General features: G+C 41.0%; 1 protein-coding gene across 1 annotated transcript in view; it reads left to right on the top strand.

Annotated features, from left to right (window-relative positions):
* The window catches only part of LOC144599075 (S-arrestin-like), a 30,106-nt gene that overhangs the window by 10,289 nt on the left and 3,552 nt on the right, over nt 1-16,265 (top strand). The window contains exons 4-14 of the mRNA XM_078409797.1: nt 30-74; nt 2,662-2,858; nt 2,956-3,015; nt 5,216-5,283; nt 6,964-7,099; nt 7,687-7,771; nt 8,788-8,860; nt 9,831-9,968; nt 12,174-12,251; nt 13,798-13,821; nt 14,707-14,753. Coding sequence (XP_078265923.1) covers nt 30-74; nt 2,662-2,858; nt 2,956-3,015; nt 5,216-5,283; nt 6,964-7,099; nt 7,687-7,771; nt 8,788-8,860; nt 9,831-9,968; nt 12,174-12,251; nt 13,798-13,821; nt 14,707-14,753 — 951 coding nt within the window. The remainder of the gene's footprint in view (nt 1-29; nt 75-2,661; nt 2,859-2,955; nt 3,016-5,215; nt 5,284-6,963; nt 7,100-7,686; nt 7,772-8,787; nt 8,861-9,830; nt 9,969-12,173; nt 12,252-13,797; nt 13,822-14,706; nt 14,754-16,265) is intronic.

Here is a 16,265-nt window from a genome sequence, read left to right as displayed (position 1 = left end):
GTAACCAAATATTCTGCTTCTCTCTGTAGATGGTGTGCTTTTGGTGGACACCGGTTATGTAAGGGACCAAAAAGGTGAGATCTTTACCATCTGCAGTATTACAACTTCCTGGCATTATCAATTGTACAAAATTCTTTAACGAAAAACTTCTCAAGATTACATTTTTAATCCAATAATACTTGGCAACCTGTGGAAGTGGAATGACCAGAATAAGGGGCAGGCCATTTAGAACGGAGATGAGGAAAAACTTTTTCACTCAGAGAGTTGGAAATCTGTGGAATTCTCTGCCTCAGAAGGCAGTGGAGGTCAATTCTCTGGATGCTTTCAAGAGAGAGCTAGATAGAGCTCTTAATAATAGCGGAGTCAGGGGGTATGGGGAGAAGGCAGGAACTGGGTACTGATTGTAAATGATCATAGAAACATAGAAAATAGGTGCAGGAGTAGGCCATTCGGCCCTTCGAGCCTGCACCGCCACTCAATATGATCATGGCTGATCATCCACCTCAGTAGCCTGTACCTGCCTTCTCTCCATACCCCCTGATCCCTTTAGCAAAAAGGGCCACATCTAACTCCCTCTTAAATATAGCCAATGAACTGGCCTCAACTACCTTCTGTGGCAGAGAATTCCACAGACTCACCACTCTCTGTGTGAAGAAATGTTTTCTCATCTCGGTCCTAAAAGACTTCCCCCTTATCCTTAAGCTGTGACCCCTGGTTCTGGACTCCCCCAACATAGGGAACAATCTTCCCGCATCTAGCCTCTCCAACCCCTTAAGAATTTTATATGTTTCTATAAGATCCCCCCTCAGTCTTCTAAATTCCAGCGAGTACAAGCCCAGTCTTTCCTCATATGAAAGTCCCGCCATCCCAGGGATCAATCTGGTGAACCTTCTCTGTACTCCCTCTAAGGCAAGAACGTCTTTCCTCAGGTTAGCAGACCAAAACTGCACACAATACTCCAGGTGCGGTCTCACCAAGGCCCTGTACAACTGCAGCAGAACCTCCCTGCTCCTAAACTCAAATCCTCTTGCTATGAATGCCAACATACCATTCGCTTTCTTCACTGCCTGCTGCACCTGCATGCTTGCTTTCAATGACTGGTGCACCATGACACCCAGGTCACGTTGCATCTCCCTTTCTCCCAATCGGTCACCATTCAGGTAATACTCTGCTTTCCTGTTCTTGCCGCCAAAGTGGATAACCTCACATTTATCCACATTACCCACATCAGCCATGATCACAGTGAATGGCGGTGCTGGCTCAAAGGGCTGAATGGCCTACCCCATGCACCTATTGTCTATTGTCTATTTGGTTAGAGTTCTTGCTCAACATATATATATGATATGATATGATATGATTAAAAACACGAGACCATGGAGCCCCCTGCGTCTGATGTTAGGAGACAAATATTTTACTCACTTGCACAGCTTCTTTCCATTCCTGTTTTTGTGGAGATGTTGATCTGTTTAATGTAATTTATTTTTAAATTCATTCTCAACATGAGGACCTATCTGTTAAGGCCAATGTTTATCACTGAAACCTAGTTGCCCTGGGAAACCTAGTTGCCCTGGGTTTGATTTTGCACCCAAGCAGACGACTAGGCAATGCCCTGAACACCTTATTCAATCAGATTTAGTCCCAACCTCCACAATTTATTTCCTTATCAAGTATTTAAGCAGTCCTCATTTGAAAGTTATTTCTGGATTAAATTCCACCACCCCAACAGACAGTGCATTCCTGTGCATAGTACTGATAACACAGAAACCTCATCTACCCATTGTTAATGGTATTCAATTATAAAGTCGTTTCCTCAGATTACCAACCTGCTTGGCAGTGGAAAATGAAAATGGTGCCTAAAGAAAGAAGGAATAAACCACCCACAGACAAAAGACCCACAATGTGCCTTTTACCAAAATAAGATCAATGAGTCTGATTATCAGGAGTCAAAGCTCATCTCAATAGTAATAATCTACAGACAAATAAATACAGATTCAGGAATGAAAAGCACTGCCTGATTAATATAATTTGAGGGAAGGGGTTGTGCTGTATGTTTGAAGCCCACAAAAAACTCAGCAAAGTTGCTCATGAAAGGCGCTTCATCGAGCTTAAATAGTAGGAATTCAGGTTAAATCCCAAGTAGCATCTAAGAAATCTGTGGAAAGATCACAATGAATTGTTAGTTCCCTCTGATCAGGTTCCCACATCTAAACGATCCAGCAATAAGCAGCACCTTTGATCCTTTATAGAACCAGCTATCTTATCATATCATATCATACCATATCATATATATACAGCCGGAAACAGGCCTTTTCGGCCCTCCAAGTCCGTGCCGCCCAGCGATCCCCGTACATTAACACTATCCTATACCCACTAGGGACAATTTTTTACATTTACCCAGCCAATTAACCTACATACCTGTACGTCTTTGGAGTGTGGGAGGAAACCGAAGATCTCGGAGAAAACCCACGCAGGTCACGGGGAGAATGTACAAACTCCTTACAGTGCAGCACCCGTAGTCAGGATCGAACCTGAGTCTCCGGCGCTGCATTCGCTGTAAAGCAGCAACTCTACCGCTGCGCTACCGCCCAGTATATCCAGTATATCCAATGTAACTTAAATTATTTTCTAACTCTCTAATCTTCACTATTATTGCCTCCCCAGTTTATTGCAGACTGAAATGTACTTTCCATTATGGACCTGAGGAAATTGAGATGATCGGAAAGGCTTTTGCAAGGGACCTGTATGTGTCTACAATCCAGGTGTACCCTCAAACAAGCGAGGAATCAAAATCATTAAACAAGATGCAGGAACGCTTGATGAAGAAGATTGGAGGCCAAGCTTTGCCTTTCTCTTTTCAGGTTGTTAATAATCTCGCGTAAAAAGAACCAGGTGTTCTTATTTTAAGTGTTATTTATGTCCTGCCATAATATGTATTTCTGTCCTTTCTCTTAACAGTTCCCAAATTATCTGCCCTGCTCTGTTTGTCTTCAGCCTGGTGTCAATGATCCAGACAAGGTAAGGTCTCTAATGCCAGTCATGATTCAACGGTACAGTTGGCTGAATGTTCTATAACAGTCTAAAACTGCTCCTTATTAATGCCACCAAAAACACTCAAATAAAGATCACCTGATGAAATTGAAGCTGGTCCAAATTCAAATGTTGTTTTAAATTTTAATTTCTAGATTTCCCTTAATGCTAATTTACATTAAAAAAAATATTTTGGTTGTGTAGAATAGGCCAAATGCACCTGGTCCACATGCAGAATGAGTTACAGAGTAGCATCCAAACCGATGTACTGTAATTTTGGTAACTAATATATCGAATAACATGCAATGAAATTGGGGATGCCAATCTTTGAGTCACAAAGCACGCTGGACATGTTACACTACAGAAGCAAGGGAAGCCATGTTCGAGGTCCCCACTAGGGACGACATGGTAAGAAATTTATTGCATTTAAGGTCAATAAATCACTTGGTCTATAGAGTGAGAGAAATAAAGATAGAACTAGTAGAGACAGCAGCCATAATCCTTACAGTCTTGATGAATGCAGAAATCATACAGTAGGCCAGGAATGCTACAGATATGAATGTGAATAGGAAGGAAAGGGGGCAAGCAGGAGAAATCTGCTAGTCAGGTTAAGATCACTGGTGAAGTAAAGATTAGAAGCCATTATAAGGGACAAAATAATGTGTGAATTAGAAAGGCAGTGAATGACCACAGAGAGGTGAAATGGATTTGCAGGAGGTAAATTACACCAACTCACCTGATTGATTCTGCTGAAGATAATAGAGTGAAGCAGTTCAATGAAGAGCCACAAGGTGGCTTGTTGAGAAGACCTAAGATAAATTAAGGGGAAATTGGCAGTCTGTAGGTGAAGTAATTAAGAGGCAGGAAACTGAGGATGGCAGCAATAGTGCTATTCAGATGTGGCTGTTGTGCGTTGTTTCGCGGATGTCAACTTTTGGGGCCAATGCTCTTCAATCCTTATGAACTTGGATGCTTGGATACAAAATTTGAGGACAATCCAAAACTTTACAGTGTAATTGCTGAGGATAAATTTTCTTGCTACACTTAAGAATGAGAAATAGGATGATAAAATAGGATGAGATATGTCAGTTGTAGTTCAAAACTGAAAAGTATGAAGTATATCAGTTGTGGAAGGACAGTGTTGGAATACAGTTTAGTACAAATGGCACTATTTTTCAAAGTGTGGATGAGAAGAAACATTAGTATCCCTCACAGAAATCCTTCAAAATAACAGAAGAGGTTGATGATGTGGCTTATAAGGCATATTGGTTATTTGCATTTCTGAAGGCATAGAATATGAGATTAAGTGGATAGGTTAAAAATTAATTACTTAGTCAAAGTATAGTGGCCAATGTTTGGTGCACCGAGTCAGGAAAGTCCTGAGAAACAGTTGAAAGGATGTTTACCAGAAATGAGGATCATTACAAGATGAGTTTTGCATTAGGACTTTTCTTCTTTGAAGTGAGGTCAAGTGATAATCTCATAGAATGAGATACCCATGTTCACTTTAAGCCCCCATATCAAGAATCCTTCCAAACATATATTCAAAGGCACTACTTCCAAGATCTTTGTGGAAGAGTTGCAAAAGATGGCGATTCTGAGAGAAAATAAATAGTTTCCCCTATGTCTTAAAGTGGTGAATCTTTATTTTTAAACAGTAGTATTAATAACTGACCACTGATTCAATATAATTGGCAAGAAATCTAAGTGAGTGGTGAGGCATTCTTTGACTTGGAGTTGTTGGAATCTGGCATATTCCATCTGAAAAAAATGTCACAAGCTCATTCTATAAGTGACTCTGAAGATAGTGAGCAAGTACTTGAAAATGAGAAATTTAGTGCATGAATTTATAATCTAGAATGAGACCCTGAATCTGCAATTTAGAACAAATTATCATCAATTAATCAGCGCAGATGATTATAATCTAGAATGTGTCACTTGCTCCACAGACCATGAATTCATAATGAATCATCATTCATGGTCCTGTAACCTAGAATGGGTCCACTCTGGTGAATACATTAACTGGAAATGGTCTGTACCCAATGGACTGATCACTTACAATGAATATTCTTCCGTTGATTTGTAACCTGACAGTGTTCATGAACTCACAGCCTGGACCTGATCTCTTTATTACCTACCCTCCCCCGCAGGAAAACTGCAACTTCTGATGTTTCTGATTTCTCTGCAGAATTGTTCCGTAGATTTTGAGGTAATAGCTTTCTGTGTGCCCAATCTTGAGGAAAAGATCCGTAAAAGGTACGTGACAATAAACTCAGCCAAACTAACGTTCTACAATAAGTGATCAAGTGACACATAACATACCTCTACCTGTCAGGTCCGGTGCACACAAATATTTGACTGCCTGTCGGTATAATTAAACGTTTGATAATTACCGGCTGAAATGAGATGAGTGAAACAAAGATGCAAAGCATTGTGAATTGTCAATGGGCCATTAATGAATCATTGGTGCAAGCTATTTGCTAGTTTAGTTTAGTTAGTTTTAGTTAATTTATCATAATTCATCATCAGCCTCCTTGGGATCACCACTAAACAGAGGTATAACTAGACCAGACGCCCAGACAAGTTAGAGGCTGTATACCCAATAGTGCGTGCATTAGCCCAAAGCTTTCCCACTCTGCATGGCACAGATCAGAAACATGATGATAGATGTTCACTTCTCTAAATGAACGCAGCTCCAACACACTCAGAAAGTTTAACGTTACCCAGGGCACCCACTTGATTAGTACCCAATTCATCACTTGAAACATTAATTCTCTCCTCCCGCCATGCGTAGTAGCTGCAGTATGTACCATCTATAACCGCTTTTGCGGTTGCAGCTCCTAGACTGTGGAACAGCATCCCTCTCCCCATCAGAACTGCCCCCTCCATCGACTCCTTTAAGTCCAGGCTCAAAACCTATTTCTACTCCCTAGCGTTTGAGGCCCACTGAGGAGGCGCTGTGAACTGTTTTGTATGTGCTGTTATGTTTGTGTGTTACTGTATGTTTCTTTTTTTCCTTAGTACCTAAACAGATGTACAGCACTTTGGTCAACGTGGGTTGTTTTTAAATGTGCTATACAAATAAAATTGACTTGACTTGACTTGACTATAAAGCACATTGCAGTTACTTGTCTAGCGCCGCAACAGTACTTCCAAATACCTCTAAAACCCTTCATCACTGCAGCTATGAGGGACAAAGGTAGCGGGCGTGAAAACATCAACACTTGCCTGTAACAAGGCACCAGCTTATTAAAGGCAATTTAGAATGTACAATCATGCTGGCTTTACCAGCGATATCCATGTTCAATAAAGATATTGAGTACTGCGTAGGAATTTTTACATTGCATCTAACCTTCATCTGCCCTGTGAGTGGCTAATGAAACAGAGCAAAAAGAGTTTTGCTGTGTATCTAAATTGTGAGGTGTAATAAAATAAATCACTTTTTGAATGCAGGAAGAATTTGTGAATCAGTTATTATTTCTAATCAAGAAGTCCATTTAGAGAGTTAAGAATCAGGCAAGTACAGCTTTAAGGTGAAAGGAGCAAAGTTTAAAGGAGGTGCAGGGGGCAAGTTTTTTTTTACACAGCTACCACAGCTGGACATGCTATCAGGAGAGGTGGTGGAAGCAGATACACAATAGTGGCATTTTAAGAGTTTTTTTGATAGGCACACGGATAGACAGGAAATTAAAAGATGTAGATCATGAGCAGCAGGAACGGATTAGGGAAATGTAGCATCACTTTCAACACAGAAATCAGGAGCCGAAGGACTGGTTCCACTGTACTGTTTTACATTCTATGTCTGGCAAGCATGAAAAGGTGAAAAGTTCCTTTCTGTGACTGATATTACTGAAATCAACTTTCATAATCAGATTTTTTTTAAATTACTTTAGCTGGTTTCTGACTGATAAATGTCTGTCTTGTTTCCTTATCTAGAAGTTCAGTCCGCCTGACTATCCGTAAAGTCCAGTATGCTCCAGATCGAGCCGGGCCACTGCCAACTGCTCAGATCAGCAAGCATTTCCTCATGTCCGACCAGCCTCTCCAGCTGACAGCATCCCTGAATAAAGAGGTGAGGGCCGCACGATAGAAGCCTCGAGTAAATACTTCACTCCTTGAATGCTGGCTTATCTACCAAACAATATCTTTGAACGACGGGCGATAAATGCTGTCATTGCCAACAATGCCCAAATCTGAATTTTTAAAAAAAGATAAGAGTCCACTGGCACAGCTGGTAAAGCTGCTGCCACATCTTGCCAGAGACCTGGTTTCGATCCTGACCTCAGGTGCTGACTGCGTCGAGATTGTACATTCTCCCTGTGACCGTGTGGGTTTCTCCCAGGTGCTCCAATTTCTTGCCTCATCCCAAAGACGCAATTTTTTTTAGGTTAATTGGCCTCCGTCAATTGCCCCTAATATGTGGGGACTGGGTGCGAGAGTGTGATAACATAGAACTAGTGTGAATGAGTGATCAATGGTCAATGTGATCAATGGTCAATGTGGACTCAGTGGGAGAACGGGTGCGTTTCCATGCTGAATTTTTCTCAGTCATTTTGTGAATGAAGCTTGGCAATTGAACGAGGAACTAGAAAGAGTGACTGGTTTCAGGGGAGGCAAAAAAGGACAGTATTTAAGCTGATGATTATTTTCACTCCTCAGATATATTACCACGGGGAACCCATCAGCATCAATGTTCAAGTGACAAATAACTCCAACAAGCATGTGAAGAGCATCAAAGTTTCAGGTATGAGTACACTGGTGATACAAGAAACTGCAGATGACAGAATGTTGAGCAAAACGTAAGGTGCTGAACTCAACAGGCCAGGCAGCATTTGCGGAGGGAATGGGCAGATAATGTTTTGGGTCTAATTGGAGTTGGGTGGGGAGAGCTGGAAATTAGAGGTGGGGAAGGAAGAAAGTCTAGCGGGTGATAGGTGAATACAGGTGAAGGGTGGGCTGATTGTCAGGTGAGTGGAATAAACGGCAAAGGCTAGAGGTGAGAAGGAGACAAAACGGTGGTTACAAGACTATATGACAAAGGAACAGAATTAGGACATTCGGCCCATCGAGACTATGCTGCCATTTAATCATTGCGGGCCTATTTTCCCTCTCAACCCCATTCTCTTGCCTTCTCCCCATTGGACGGCTTTGTTGTACATAAAAGCTGATCAAGATTTAATCTGATAAAGCTCATGCCGCTGTCCCAGCAGCCAGTGATTGCATCGTGGGCTTCTGAGTAAGTGCCTGCCTTAGTTTCTGTGTAAACAAAGCTGCACGAGTGAGTGTCAATGTCACATCAACTCTCTAATATAGAAGGCATGAACAAGCAGATGGATTAGGAGGTCTGGCAGCCTTTTCCACCATTTACTGAGATTAACTGTAACCCAAATATCACATTTCTATCTAGATGTAATAACCTAATTCCCCTCTTAATCTTATCAAGAATCTATTCCTGCTCTTTGAGGAAGAGTGGCAAAGATTCTGAACCCCAGAGAAAATAAAACATTCCATAGGTGTTATAAATGAACAACCGTGTATTTTAAACAATGATCCCTAGTTCGAGAGAGTCAAGTGTGTTTATTTGTCATTCTGAAAGTTTCTTTATGTTGCCTTCTAAATTGCCTTGGTTCTTCACATTTTATTAACCACATGTCCTAATTTGTCACGGTGGAAATGTTGATACTTTGTCTGAGAAAATCAGATTATTTTTTTTAACCGATAAATACCACATGGTCTAAATACCTTTTTTTTCATTTTCAGTTGAACAAACAACCACTGTGGTGCTGTATTCGAATGATAAATACACTGAGGTGGTTGCAGAGGAGAATGCAAAGTAAGTACATGGTTGTACAAGTTCAATAATCCCTTTGGACTGCCAGGGCTAAAAAAAGCTATAAAACATCCTGACATCTGTATGACTGCCTTAGATAATTTAGGAGCCTGATACAACAAAGTTGTGTTGGTTCACTGTTATTTTAATAATAATGTAATATCTCTGCGTCTCATCACTTTCACTTTTAAATAGATTAAATCATACCTCATGTCCTTCAGCAAACAGGCCCTCAGGCACAGCCGGTCCATATTGACCATCAAACACCCATTTTCACTAATCCAATTGTTTTCCCCCACATTCCCATTAATTTCTCCAAGATTCAACCCAAATAATCTTTCTGGTACGATAGAGTCTATTTTCTTCAGATTTCAATTGTTAGAAATTCTTCTTTAACATTCTTTCTTTTTTATGAGTGCTTTCTTTCCTTCTGTTTCTTTTTTTGTGCCTTACTTGATCTTGAATTCACTCTCTCTAATTAAACTTATACTTTAGTTCTTCCACTGTATATTTCTAAATTCTTCAGTTGGATTGGTTGAAAAGGTACATGGTTGCTCTCTCTGTAGCGTTTGGATATCAGAAGGGTCCCAACATGAAACGTCGCCTATCCTTGTCTTCCAGAGATGCTGCCTGGCCCGCAAAGTTACACCGGTACTTTGTGGGTTTTTTTAAAGTTCTTTGAGGTCTGGACAGAATGAGAAGAACATGCGTAATAGGACTTTACCTCCCCAACATACTCCAAAACTTCATCTAAGCCATGTAAATGTATGACTGATAGATGGACTTACATAAGAAATGTGCTACATTTATTACATCCCTTGATGGAATAACACCATTATTAGAATATAACTTCTTGCTGTGTGGAGTTAGATGGGATTCAGGATGGGATGGGATTCTGATTGAATGAGAGGAAATATGCTTCCATCAAATAAAATTGTGATTCTAAATATTACCTTTTGTTTTAAATACACAGTGATCAGATTGCTGCAGGCTCCACTTTCTCAAAGACCTATGTGCTCTTGCCCTCATTGGCCAGCAACCGAGGCAAACATGGCATCGCGCTGGATGGGAAAATCAAACTGGAGGACACTAACCTGGCTTCTTCCACCATGTAAGGAATTTGGACTTGACTTGGATGATGACATCGTATGTCGGGGAGGCAGTGAGGTGCAAGGATGAACCTGGTTGGGTGAGGAGGGAGGTTGGGCAAAGAGAAAGCAATGGAATGGGGTTTGGAGGGAAATGAGACTTGAGGGAAATGTGCGAATATGAAAGAAACAGACAGACTGTCAGAAAAGGGCAAGATGGGGATTAATATAAAAGGGAAGGGGATTTAAAGGGCTGTCAACACCTTATTGCCAATCTAGGACTCCAGATTAAATTATGTCTCTCCTATTTAGGTCTTGCCTATTCAATCAGTTTAAATGTTTCATATGTCAGTTGGAATTCCACCTGGTGAACGCACATGTTTAGCACAGTACTTCATTTTGAAGGCTGAGTGAGTGAAAGAGTGTGTGGGAATGAACTGCAGATGCTGATTAACACTGAAGATAGATACAAAATGCTGGAATAACTCAGCTGGACAGGCAGCATCTCTGGAGAGAAGGAATGGGTGATGTATCGGGTCGAGACCCTTCTTCAGACTGAGAGTCCCCTGAATCCCATTAGCTTTCTTCACTGCCTGCTGTACCTGCATGCTTACTTTCAGTGACTGGTGTACAAGGACACCCAGGTCTCGTTGCACTTCCCCTTTACCTAATCTGATACCATTGAGATAATAATCCGTCTCCTTGTTTTTGCCGCCAAAGTGGATAACCTCACATTTATCTACATTATACTGCATCTGCCATGCATCTGCCCACTCATTCAACCTGTCCTAGTCACCCTGCCACCTCCTAACATCCTCTTCGCAGTTCACACTGCCATCCAGCTTTGTGTCATCCCCAAACTTGCTAGTTTTACTTCTAATTCCATCATCCAAATCATTAATATATATAATAAATAGTTGTGGCCCCAGCACCGAGCCTTGTGGCACTCCACTCGCCACTGCCTGCCATTCCGAAAAGGACCCGTTTATTCCTACTCTTTGCTTCCTGCCTGCCAACCAATTCTCTATCCATGTCAATACCTTACCCCCAATACCATGTGCTCTAATTTTGCTCATCATCCTCCCGTGTGGGACATTATCAAAGGCTTTTCGAAAGTCTAGTCTCACTTCCCTGTCTCCTTTATTATAATCATATTGTTAGAGACAATATGGAAACTGGCCCTCTTGAGTCCACGCCAGCTGTCAAACACCCACTTAAATTAATCCAACACTAGGTTTGATATAATTTTCTTTACATTCACATCAACTGTCCCTTGATTTACACATTCACCTGAACAATAAGGTTAATTTACAGTGGAGTGTTAACCTACAATCTCTGGGATCTGAGAGGTAACTGAGTCATTCAGGAGAAACCCACATAGTCTCAGGAAGAACACTCAGGCTCCACACAGACAGTGCCAGAGGTTAGGAATAAATTTGCGCCTTTGGACCCTTGAGGAAGCAGCTCTACTATTTACACCAGTGTGTCACTAAAATGCTCCAGGGATTGGCAGATAAGAAATTCAGCTTGGATTACAACTCCAGATCACAAGCCAATAAATCTCACTGGAAAATGTTTGTTTCCCTTCCTCTTCCAATTCATCTGTATCTTACTCTTTCTCTCCAATCTCTCTTGTTCACAAAGTTATCTTCTTTCCTCTCCCTCCTTAACTTTCCCCTCATTCTTTCTTCCTCCTCTCTCTTTCTCAAAGTGAATGTAGAATTGGGCTCAGCTTTGATGCTCCTATTGTTGAACATCTTGCTGAACGTGGAAGAAGCCTTAAGGAGAGGTGATGCTGGAGAGAAAGAGAGAGTTTTGCCATGATGCTTTGGATCAGAAGAGTTTTCATCAAATAATGAAAAAGAAATCAGATTCTATTTTTGGTGCTATAAATCTGCAATACATGAGATTTGAAGGGGAATGATGGAATTGGAGTAGAATAAATCATGAATTCAAGCCATTGGTAGGAAACAGACTATTGATGATGTACTGTGGATGAAGACCACTGCTTAGCATGATGGTGCAGGACCAGCCACAGAATTCAACCACTGCAATGTTTTGGAGTGCACAATCTGTGGCATTAAAAAATTGTTCTTATGGAACTTATTCAATTAAGTGCCTAGCTACAACTTAAACAATTCATTCAAAACAGCTACTCCTTCCCTAAAACTGAAGGACCTCTATGACCTGGTCAGTGCAGTGTAATGCCATCCCTTCCTTCATTGCAGTTTAAAGGAAGGAACTGATCGAGAAGTTCAAGGGATGTTGGTGTCCTACGCCATGAAAGCCAGCTTGCTGATCCCTGGGTGAGTGGTGTACAAATTGGTTTTAACTAGTAACAAATTCACACATCTTACACTCAAAAATCTACTTTGCAACTCTGTATGACCCTGTGTACAGGATCATATTTTATTTTGATTTGTAATAGCGATGATAGTTTTGTTTATATTCACAGAGGGAGATTAGTGGGAACCTAATCCAGACGCACAAGCAGAGTCTGGATGCACTCACACACAAAATCACAGATTCCACCATCAAGGACTGAAAGTTGTATTACACTTGGAACCGCATGTTATACAGGCACTGTTCAGTGGACTAGCTGAATAGCTCCCCCATTTCCTCTGAGACAGTAGGGAAGTTATTTTCTTAGGAACCACCACTACAAGTGGTAAGGTGATTGTGGTTCACCGAATGATGGGAAGGTTGGTGTGGTCGTAGAAGTGAACACTCAGATTTCCAATTCTCACTCTCACTTTCTGGCAGTTAGGAATTGGGAATCATGACCATTACACGATTTAGCCCCTTCCTGCAGAATCAATTGTTGGGTACATTAGAAAATAATCTATCCCTGTCGAGTGTGGGGTCTGAAACCCACACTTCCCACAAATGCTTACTATCCCTTTCAATGGCACTTAGCTGGCCTGTCCACCTGCTGTTAAGGCTCACTGTCATGTTCAGTTGCCTATGGACACTCCAGTATTGCAGCAGCAACATCAGACATGCCTTGTATGCAAATTAATATCAATGATGCATGCTCAGCTGCCTATGCAATGAAGCATCATGCACATGGAATCACACAGTTCAATTTCCTAATCTACACCTTGCACATTTGAAAATGCTAACTTTAGTTAATCTTTTTATTATTTTTATACCACCATTTTTATACCACCATTTAGTCCTTATGAGCTGTATGATTGACTTTCTAAGCCAGGTAGCCTCGGTATTCATCTGAGTATAAAATCTGAATCACAGGGAGTCTGAATCTCTCCTGCAGGCAGTCCCAGAACTTCAATCCAGGACAAACCTTAAAGTTTAAGCGTAAATCTTTTTAAGTTGTGGTCTCTGCTTCATTACAGTCATGCTTGACTTGATGGTTGCACTGTTAAATCTGGGTCAGAAACTCATGGCTTTAAGCTCCACTTTGGAGACAAAGTTCACCATGTAATGCAGGATGACATGTTAAACAGATGCTCTGTCAGCCCTTTCAGGTGGATATAAAATTATCAAGGTACCATTTAACAAGACCAATCAACATCACTGAGAGCTGGTCATTGTCGTTGCTGGTAACTTGCTGTATATGAATTAGAAACAGTTAAGTAGTTCTGAGGCACCTGGCTCTTCATTTATTAAATGCCAAGCTGTGCTCTATCTCGCATCTCCCTCAACTTCTATCACCAGACCACTCCTCAGACACTCTTGGTGCATTGCAACTTCTGGTGTGTCGCTACCCAGGGTACACTCCATATTCTCTCTGGGAAGATATTTAAATGTAAGCTGTGTGGAACGAATTGAAATACATTCATCAATCATGCATGATATTAACCTTGACATTTCATCTGTTCTGTCTTGCAGCATGTTGGGTGACATTTCTACCAAGTGAGTACTGTTATATTAAATGGCCAGTATCCTTCCTTAATTAAAGCCTCTCGCTAAACTTTTTACTAATTTCTCTGAATCGGTGATACATGTGGAACAAGAGTATCTTCTCTTATTCTGCACATAAAACAGTGCAAAGTATGCAGGCTTACCACATAAAGTATCTGACAAATTGTGTGCCATGAGTTAGCACGATGTAGCTGAGGAAGAACAGATAATGTGCAGAATGTATAAGGTATGCACGCATTGTATTATGTACCATTCAATCTCCAAGCCTCCTGGGGTATTACATAATACATTGCATGCATCATCATATAGTAAATGACCAAGCCATATGAGCCAGTGAATGCTTTCTATTCTCTGAATCAAAAGACTATGGTTTAAAACTCCATTCAACAGAGTAATTTGCATTTTAATCACCCAGGGTTATGCACCACTTGCTGGACTTGCCTGATTTTCATCCCATTGTCATCTGTTCTGTCCAGGCAGTCAAGCTAAACATTTCCCCTCGTGTACAGAAATTAGGTTGGCAGAAAGAATGCTGCACTTCCACGTAAGCACCAAAAATCCCAAGACATTACCTGTAGCTCAGGGGAGATTACTCAATGTCCTGGCCAACAGATTTTCCTCATCCCCATCACAAATGCAGGTAATTTGGTCTTCTATTTTATTCCCATTGTGAGAGCTCTCTTTTAAAAAATGACTGCAGGCATTCCCTGAATGGGACTGAAAGGTTTCATATCCACGCAAATTTGTTCTTTTAATAGCTAGAGATCAGGAAATCCGTTTGGATTTGATGCAAAGTGTGCTGCTGACCCAATGGCAGCATTCTTATATCGTGAAATGTTTAAGTCTCAACTGCTGATGCCTTTTCTTTGTTTGCAGTGAGGCCACTGTGGAAATACCCTTTCTGCTCATGCACCCCAACCCTGGTGGGTATCAATTATGAATAAGATTATTGCGGAATCTTCTTTGGCCTGATCTATTTGTGATTTGTTACCATGGTGTACAACTTCATATTTGGCGAGAACTTTCACAGGGAGTTGCGCCACAAATGCAGCACGAGTGATGGCCTCATGATCCCCCTTCTCCTCCCCCCCACCCCCTCACCCCCCCAATAAATACTGTGCTGCATTGGCCTAATGTCCCTCAAGTTTGGTGATGGTAAAGACCTGCGGTGAGCTTTAGGAGTGGGGAAGCAACATTTACCTGCAGCCAACTACCTCGTTTGCTATCTGGTCTGACACCTCAATACCCACAGCCACCTTTTTTCCCCAAAGCCTAACACAATCATCTGAGTCTAGTCCTAAACACAATGACGAAAATGCTTGAAGATTTATTTTTGAACCTCTGGGATTGAATCAGAAATGAATGGGAATTAACCTTGAAACTTCTGTGGGGATTATCCGTCTGTTATTGTGATGACTGGGCCTATTTAACAGATCAGTAAGACGGGCTCTCAGGTGCCTATAAACCCCATGGCAATAGTCAGTAGTTTAAAGGCATCATTCAGTCAGAGTCTTAAAACACAGAAACACCCTGACCATACTGACCATCAAATACCCATCAAAACCAATGCATCTATCATCACTGGGTTAAGTAGTATAATTAAATAAGTAGGCAGATTAAATAAAACTTACTCAAAGTAGAGCAATTAAATAAATGAAACCTGAACAGCTAAATCAAAATAATGCCAAAATACATTTTTATATTCTTTGGCAGCCTTAAGCATTCTACTGGTCAGTACAGACTGGAAGAGATTTGAAGTGGGTGAATGAGAATTCAGTAATAGGAGTAAGAAAGAATTAGTGGATCTTGTGTTAATCTAATCAACAGAAACTGCTGGGTGACTCCGCAATCTTGCATTTCATTGCAGAGAATTAATCACATGTGAAGTGATAACTGGGCTAATTTTATTTTTCTTGCATGATGCCTCTTTGGATCTCTCACCATGGAATTCCTTTGCACAGAATGTAACAAGTAAGAATATTTATTTTAATTTTTTAATATCTTTTTTTGACAGGCTTTATTAAAAAACATGGTTTGAGGAAGTTTGCTTTGGGCCTGATATGTTATAGATAGGTCTCGGCAAAGAAAACCTGTGGGACACGGGATTATATTTCTAATTTTTAATATTTATTTTCCAATGCTGGTAAGCTGTTAGCAAGAATGTACTAGAGTAAATTACTTCTAACCGCACAGTATCGATTGGAAAGTTACTCTGCTGGACAAGGAAAATAATTTACAATAGACAATAGGTGCAGGAATAGGCCATTCAACCCTTCGAGCCAGTAACATCATTCAATGTGATCATGGCTGATCATTCACAATCAGTACCCCGTTCCTGCCTTCTCCCCATACCCCCTATCTTTAAGAGCTCTATCTATCTCTCCATTGAAAGCACCCAGAGAAGTGGCCTCCACTGCCCTCTGAGGCAGAGAATT

Source organism: Rhinoraja longicauda, chromosome 13, assembly GCF_053455715.1.
Source record: "Rhinoraja longicauda isolate Sanriku21f chromosome 13, sRhiLon1.1, whole genome shotgun sequence".
Lineage (NCBI taxonomy): Eukaryota > Metazoa > Chordata > Chondrichthyes > Rajiformes > Arhynchobatidae > Rhinoraja > Rhinoraja longicauda.
Note: the sequence above shows the minus strand (reverse complement) of the source record. Positions and strands in the feature narration are given on the sequence as shown.